Consider the following 8604-nt stretch of genomic DNA (forward strand, 5'->3'; position numbering starts at 1 on the left):
AGCCTTCTCTTCGCAGGCTGAACAGTCCCAGCTCTCTCAGCCTTTCCTCAAAGAGGAAATGCTCCAGCCCCTTAATCATCTTCGTGGCCCTCTGAGGGGAGGATGCAGGATCCCCTTGATCTTGGGTTTTTTTTCTGGTGGCTGTTCCTGCCTGTCTCAGGGAGGACAGAGCATGGTTCCACCAGCCTATCTCTTTCTCAGACTCCCTGATGCTCCTTAACCTTTCTACTTCCTCTCGTAGCTCTGCCACCAGGCTGAGAAGATCACCCACTTGGTCACACCTCACACAGCTGTTCTCACTACTGCCATCCTTATCAGTGAAAGGCTCTGGCACACCCTGCAGGCTCAGGCATGGTTGGCTGTATGTTTTCGTGGGAGCTCTGTCTGGGTTGCCACATGCATTCTGATGAGTGCAGAGGACATGGCTTTCTGCCAGGTGGATACCATAGCTAAGCTCATTCTGAGAGGGTGGTGACCACCAATGGGACTCACCTCTTGAGCTGGTAGGGTGACGATGCCCTTCCTGTGTGCACTTCCGCACAAACTGCCACACAAACTGCCGTGCCGCACCCTGGCTGACATGCCACACTGTTTGCCTGCTCTGTTTGCAGTGCTCCTTGCTGCTAGTCTGCTTTTTACAGGTGTGGGGGTGGCCGCGGTTGCTCTGGCAAAGCCTAGGCCTCATCAGCATCTCTCATGAGAGCTGTTGGCTGCCGGCGGGTCTCTCCACTGCCATGGCGTTTCCCTGCCTCAGGAAATGACCCTGTTGTGGCGGGTTGACCCTGGCTGGATGCCAGGTGCCCACCAAAGCCGTTCTATCACTCCACCCTCCTCAGCTGGACAGGGGAGAGAAAATATAACGAAGGGCTTGTGGGTCAAGATAAGGACAGGAGAGATCACTCACCAATTACCGTCAGGGGCAAAACAGACTCAGTTTGGGGAAAATTAACACAATTTATTACCAATCAACCAGAGTAGGGTAATGAGAAATAAAACCAAATCTCAAAACACCTTCCCTCCATCCCTCCCTTCTTCCCGGGCACAACTTCACTCCCGGATTCTCTACCTACCCCCCCACCCAGCGGCACAGGGGGACAGGGAATGGGGTTTACGGTCAGTTCATCACATGTTATTTTCTGCTGCTTCATCATCCTCAGGGCAGGACTCATCACACTCTTCCCCTGCTCCAGCATGGGGTCCCTCCCACGGGAGACAGTCTTCCACGAACTTCTCCAATGTGGGTCCTTCCCATGGGCTGCAGTTCTTCATGAACTGCTCCAGCATGGGTCCCTTCCACGGCATGCAGTTCTTCAGGAGCACACTGCTCCAGCGTGGGTCCCCCACGGGGTCACAAGTCCTGCCAGAAAACCTGCTCCGTGGGCTCCTCTCTCCACAGATCCGCAGGTCCTGCCAGGAGCCTGCTCCAGCGCGGGCTTCCCAGAGGGTCACAGCCTCCTTCGGGCACCCACCTGCTCCAGCGTGGGGTCCTCCACGGGCTGCAGGTGGATATCTGCTCCACCGTGGACCTCCCTGGGCTGCAGGGGGACAGCCTGCCTCACCATAGTCTTCACCACAGGCTGCAGAGGAATCTCTGCTCCGGCGCCTGGAGCATCTCCTCCCCCTCCTTCTTCACTGACCTTGGTGTCTGCAGGGTTGTTTCTCTTACATGTTCTCACTTCTCTCTCCGGCTGCCGTTTCTGTGTGCCCTGCAGCTTTTTTTCCTTCTTAAATATGTTATAACAGAGGTGCTACTACTATCGCTGATTGGCTCAGCCTTGGCTGGCAGCAGGTCCATCTTAGAGTTGGCTAGTATTGGCTCTGTTGGACATAGGGGAAGCTTCCAGCAGCTTCTCACTGAAGCCACCCCTCTAACCCCCCTGCTACCAAAACCTTGCCACACAAACCCAATACACCTGTGCACCAAGATCTGCCACTCTGCTGCGGACTGGGCCAGCTCTTGGGCAGCTTGCCTCGGTGGGTGAGTATGGAGGTATTCATGGGATGGGATATGGAGGAATGAAAAGGAGAAGCCTTGCGTAGGTTTCAAAGAAGGGGATTTGGGAACTGCAAGAGACTGGACTGGGGGTGCTGACAGGACAGGATTATCAGGGGTGAAGGCAAGGAATTAGACATCTAAATAGAGGGGATTTGGGGACAACAAATAATGTGACTGGCAGGGACTGAAGGTAGAGGATTTGGGGACACCAAAATGAGGGACTGGGAGCCCCTTCTCCAGCCCACACACCCCAGGGGACCCATGTGTCTGGGTATCCCCACTCCTCAAGAGGGGACCCAGGCATCTGGGACCTGCCTAGGAACTCCACTGTCCGCTGGGGACCCAGGCACCCGGACTCTGCCTAGGAACCCTTCTGTTGCCTGGAACCTAGGTGCCTGGGCTCCACCTAGGAACCCTGCTGTTCCCTGGGGATCCAGGCATCTGGGTGCTATGCTTTGGGGCCATGGGGTGGTGGTGGGTGCCCCTGATGCTGGTGCTGGCCCCCTGGCTCCCTGGAAACCCAGGCATCCAGGCAGAGGGACCTGGCTTGTGGCACTGGGTGGCCCTGGCGTCCTGGCTCCCTGGGGTGCACCCCTGCCTGCTCTGCTTTGGGTCCCCCATTCAGCGGTCACAGCTCTGCTGTGACATTACTGGGGCCTCCCTCAAGGACCCCCAACATCAACACTGCCTTGAGGCCCTTGTCCAGGCTGCTGTGCCACTCGCCTCTGTCACTGTGGGTGCGTCATGGGACCCAAGGGACACCCAACCCAACAGGGACCCTGCCCATGGACCCCCATCCCGACTGGCACATCCAACCTGCCAGAGATCTCCATCCCAAGGGGGACCCCCCCACTGAATAGGACCCCAGAGCCCTCTGAGGTTCCCCACTTCAACTAAGGCCCTCACACTGACACTGGCCAGGATCCCAGGCAGTTGGGGACCCCTTTCCTAAACGGGCACCCCAGGGACCCACCCCAGACAAGCACCCTAGGGACTCCCAACCATGCCCAACCTGGAACCCAGGGACCTCTGGGGATGCCAACCCTGCCTGGAACCCTGAGAGTCACCCAACCCTGACCAGGTACATGCTGGGGACCCCCTGGCCCTACCTAGGACCTCAGGAATCCCCACGGATACCTGTCCCTTCCCAGTATCCCTAAACCCTGATCAGGACTCCAGGAACCCCTGGAAACCACCAGCCCTTACTGGACCCTCCCATCCCTGAACCTCCAACCCCAACCCTGTACTGGTCCCAGTGCCCCTGTACTGGTCCTAGGGTCAGGGCAGCATGAGGCACTTCGGGAGATCATCATGAATGCCCTGCATTTTCTGAAGAAGCAGAGGGACATGAGTGAGCAGGGGACATGGGACATGTGAGGGGGTAGGGCCAGGACATGGGGCATGGGGGATGGGACATGGAGGCCTTGAATGGGGAGTGTGGTGAATTATAGGATATATGGAGGTCTGAGGGTTGTAAGGGGATATTTGGGGAATCCTGAGGGTATATGGGCTTCAAGGTATACAGCTTCTGGGGGTTTTTGAGGGGGTATTTGGGAATATACGGGACTCCAAGATGGATATATGGGGTCTAGGTGAGTCGTACAGGGGATCTGTGGGGTCTGTGGAGGGTTTATGGGGATCGGGGGAGGGCACATTGTCTCACCTGGACATCTGGGACACTCCAGAGCCCTTTGAGGTGTCTCTGCAGGAAGCTGTCAACATAATCTGGATGAAGCTGAGCCAGCTAGAGGAAGGTATGGGGCCAGTGGGGACACCCACCCAGGACTCCCACCTTGGGAAACCTTTGGGACCCCCACTCAAGGGACTGTCACAGAGATGCCCACACTGGACACCTACACCCCAGGGACCCCCACTCTGGGCACCCCCATCCTGGAGAAACCCCCGGGGACCCCATCTGGGCTAGACAAGGGCTGAGCCCTGACAGCTCATCACATGGATGTGGATTCCCAATGATCCCCAGTCTAATGCTGCTTCCTCCCCACCAGCTCCAGCCTGCATCCCCCCCTGTGGTGAGTGCCCATCCCTCTGTCTTGCAACCCTCTATCCCCTAGTACATCTCCCATCCTCCTGGGACAAGCAAGTCCCTCCCTCCCAGGGTACCAGCCAGCTGCCCGCATCTTCCAGTGTGCTACCTGCCGCCTCATGGACTGCCAGTTTCCCTTGGACTGCCCAGGTATGAGGCCATGGTAGACCCAGGCATCCAGGCTGGGCTAAGCCCCACCCTGGAACTGTATGCCTCCAGGGCTCTGGGGGCAACTTTCATTTCCCACATATGGGCACGTCTTCTTGGCCTACTATGAGTGCACAAGAGTGTGCCAAGGTGCATGCTTACCCATCCCCACTGTGAGCACACAAGCACATGCAGTTGCACAGCAGCACAGTCATTTCTGTAAGTGCGTCAGCAGATGTGAACTCACATGCCTGTCAATGCTCCCAGTGCAGGACATGTGGGTCCACACGGATGAAGCCATCACACTGCACTGCGATGTGCCCTTTGCCACTCCCGCCGACCTGCCCATTACCTGGATGTTTGCCAAGGATGTGAGTTGCGCATGCACGTGCAAGGGTGTACAGAGACATTCATGAGAGACATTCATGGGTAGCAATGCCTGCATGCACACAGTTGTGCACTTGTGAGGACTATCAATAGATACAGGTATTGCTTATACAGTAGATAACGTGTGGTATAAGTAGCATGTGTGTAAGCATGCACAGGATGAAAGCAAGTGCTCACCCATGTGAAGGGTGCATGCAAGCAGGAGGCAGGTCACTCCTGTGTTTGCAGATTCATGTGCACACATGTGTGAAGGAAATGACTTTTGCATATGCCCTGCTTGTGCATCCCTATGGGCACAAGCACATACATGAGGTGCATGCACGTGCATGAGCAAAGGGTACAAGAATCATGAAGGGGACGTGACGATCATGTGCAGGACATGGGTGCCTTTGCATACACATGTATGCCATTTCATGTACCTGGTGGACCAGGCTGCACTGATGTGTTTCTCCACACCCCAGCTGCGCACACAGGATCTGGCGCTGTTTGAGGAGCTGCAGGGGAGTGCAGAGGGACCTCTCAGTCTGACCCTCCAGGACCCCACTCCAGGAACCATCGCCTGTCGCCTGGGGGTCCTTTCTGAGCCCTTGGTCCGCAAGTACTTCTACCTCAACGGTGCGCCCAGACACCTGAATGCCCTGGGGGCAGTGAGCCGTGTGGGGTGGAGCAGGACCCCAGACACCTGGGTCCATGGGAGGGGGGGTGCATGGGGGTGTAAGCTGGGTGCCAGGACACCTGGCTCCATGGTGGACAGGTGGAGTGGAGCAGGTGTTTCCTGATGCCTGGCTCCTCTGGGGGAAGTAGGGCACGTGGGGTGGAGCAGGGACACCCAGACGCCTGGGGCCCTGGGGGCAGTGAGGTCTGTGGCTGAAGCAGGTCTTGCAGGGACACCTGCTCCCTGGGGAGCAGTGCCCCATGACCCAAGGTGCCTGGGTCCTCACAGTGTCAGGGGGAAGTGTGGAGGCAGAGCAGGGACTCCAGGCTCGGTTCAAGGCTGTGCTGCACTGGCCCCACAGCAGGACCCCCCTGCACCACATGGCATTGCTGGGGCTGGGTCTGGCACTTGGCTCCATGGCACTCATGCTGCTGCTGCTGTGAGTTGTCCTGATGTGGTAAACCTTAACCTCAAAACCCCTATGCTTCTGGGGCTCCCCACAGACCAGCATGGGACTCCCAAACCCTCCTGCACCGTCAGGATTCCCTACAAATGTGAGGGGAACCGGGTGTCCAATGAGGGCCATAGGCTGCCAGGACTCCTAAACTCACAGTTTAGAGTCCTATTTCCCCCTGGGACTCCCACTGTTCTCTGGCCCATTCTGGGACCCCTACCTTGCACCCAGGGCCACTCCAGGCTGTCTTGCTTCCCCCAGATTCCCTAACTGCCCCTGACATGCTACCACTTTCCCCAGAACCCCCACTGTCCCTTTGGGGGCCCCAGTTACAGTCAGTTGACCCAGTTGCCCCTAGGGTCCCCTACTTTCACCCTTAGACCCATCAACTGCTTCCAGGACCCCCTAACTGCCCCTTGGGCCCCCCAGATGCCCCATGATTCCCCCCTCCCTGGGATGGGGATATACGGTTTCCTCCCCTCTCCTCCTCTTTCTCCATTTCTCCTTCTGCCTCCCAGGGCCACCTGGCAATGTCGGAGCCTCCCAGACCTCAGTGACCCCTGGACGTCCCACAGACCTGGACAACAGGGTCCCCCAGGGGATGCCAAATGCCTGGATTCACCCTAGGGGAGAGCTTGACACATAGATCCACCCCTGAGGACCAAAATTTCTGCAAATGCTTTTCTTGCATTGGGGTGGCATATGCAAATGGGAACAGTCTAAAAATAGAACCACACAGTTCTAAAAATCTGGATTATGCTGCAGATAGAGATCTGGGGGGTTGGGGCTTGCATACAGAAAAACTGGGTACTTGGCAGTGCATAAGCAGTCCAAAATATAGTTCTGACAGTCCTGACCCTGCATTTCAACAGCTAGCACTAAGGGAAGGTCAGACTGCTACCTGTAGGAAAGCTTTCTCTTGATACCGATGTATCAAAGATACTCATGTATAATAACACCTTTATATGTCATGGGCACTACAAATGCCAAGTTACTTTCTCCTCTGATTATTTGCCTAAAAGCATTTTATCACATATTTACTTTTATACCACTGTATAACCCAGTTGACTTCAATTTGGTAATTTGGATAGATTGCTGCTACAGATTTTGTAGACTTTATGTCTGTAACAAAATGGCCAAACAGTACAGGAAGAATGCTATAGGATTCCTTGAAGAAGAGATTAAAAAACCCAAACAAGCCCTTAAGACTGTGATCACGGTATCTCCAGTGCTCTATGTTGCCTTCAAATGTACCTAGACTTATGTTAGAAAAAACAGCTACCAGAAAAACATGAAAAAACAGCTGCAAACGCAGTACACGCAGAGTATGCCCATATCCCATTGGTGCATTCAGTCCCACACAATTGGTAAAACATTTCCATCACCTGGGCTGACATTCCAATTGTATTTAAATCTGCGGTGCTGTCAGTACTGGTTGTGGTTTAGGAGCCTGAGCTGCAATCTCTGGGCCGAAGACTCAGCCTGTGCTCCCTCATCCCCCAGAGGCTGATCCTGATCTGAGCAAGAACATTCTCCTCTTGCAGTCATCTGGTAACACAACAGAGCTACCATGTGCTCATCCTGGAGGCTGCAGCTCACATTTCTCATCCAAATAATAGTTTCCCATTAGGAACACACTGTGTTTTTGTAATCCCTGCCTATTTCTTCTGCTGCTAAGCAGTGGACTGTGGGGGTGTGGGGCAGTGGGAATCACATTCCTTTCAGACACAGGTTTCCCTCAGGCAGATGGCTGTGTGAAGCAAAGGGAAGGGGATGAAGCTCTTCCCATGCTGAATGCTGAGGACAGGAGCATACACAAATGGCAAAGGAGGGAGACAGAAGGATGCAGCCACCAGGCATGGGCTCTCCCTTCCTCTCAGACATCTCAGGCTCTTTTCTTGTCTCTGCCTCAGACCACGGTGAGTGCTGAAGGGGCTCAGAACAACATGGAGCAGCCAAGGGCAGAAAGGGAGCTGGTTTGCTGCAGTTCCACAGTGGAGGGCTTTCTTCATGGTCATTTGCTACATGGCGACGTGACCGTGTCCTTCAGGACCCTGGTTCCTTATTGGATGCTCTGGAGCCGTTTGGGGGATGTGCTCAGCTGGAGGACAGCAGCTCAAGGCAGCTTTGCTGGAGCTCTAGCACAGAAGCCATCAGCTGCCAAGCACAAAATCCGGTTGCTGAGACTGTCCAAAGGGACTGACCCCAGGGGAATGAGCCCTTATGGCCCACTGCAGGTTGGGGCTGACTGAGGGTCTCAATGATGAGATGGCCAGAGTGGACCCTTCCCAGAGATTGAGGCAGTTCTCAGGCCTGGTTATCACTTTGGAGAGGAGGCTGGCAGTGCATCAGAGAGTGTACCAGCATCCTCAGAGGTGATGGGCCATTTCTCTGCACCACCCACCTTGCCACTCCAAGCAGAGGAACCCATGGAAGTGGGGGCCACCAGCCCACACTCCTTACCTCAAAAGCAAAAAAGTAGGTGGAGACAGGGGACATGTTTTTATTATGTATGTTTATATTATTTTTTTCTTACATATTTCCTGCAAACAAGCAAGAAATCAAGCAAAAGTAGCAGAAGGCTTGTGTGGATGAGCAAGCAGTTCCTGAGTAAACTCAGACATATAAAGGAAGTGTTCAAGAGATGGAAGCAGGATATGATGGCTGATGGAATACAGAGATGCTGTCCAATCATTCAGGGATGGGGTTGGGCAAGCCAAGGCTGGCCTGGAGTTGAATCTGGCCAGGGTTGTGAAGGGCAGCAAGAAAGATTTCTACAAGTACATAAACAAAAGGAATACTAGGGAAAATGCAGGCCTGCTGCTGAATTCCTGTTCAGGGGCCCTGGTGACACAGGACATGGAAAAGGCCAAGATACTCAATGACTTCTTCACTTCTACCTTTACTGGGAAGGCCAGCCT

The 8604-nt window shown here is 54.8% G+C and overlaps 1 protein-coding gene across 1 annotated transcript; it reads left to right on the top strand.

Annotated features, from left to right (window-relative positions):
- Positions 1-2459: 2459 nt before the first annotated feature.
- On the top strand, positions 2460-8062 carry SPACA6 (sperm acrosome associated 6). Its single transcript, XM_052805125.1, has 9 exons — positions 2460-2733; positions 3273-3347; positions 3682-3750; positions 4003-4026; positions 4113-4190; positions 4455-4558; positions 5036-5189; positions 5518-5668; positions 7921-8062. Exons 1-9 carry the CDS (start codon positions 2460-2462, stop codon positions 8060-8062), a joined length of 1071 nt encoding a protein of 356 aa, XP_052661085.1.
- Positions 8063-8604: the final 542 nt, after the last annotated feature.

This window comes from Harpia harpyja, chromosome 12, assembly GCF_026419915.1.
Source record: "Harpia harpyja isolate bHarHar1 chromosome 12, bHarHar1 primary haplotype, whole genome shotgun sequence".
NCBI classification, from domain to species: domain Eukaryota; kingdom Metazoa; phylum Chordata; class Aves; order Accipitriformes; family Accipitridae; genus Harpia; species Harpia harpyja.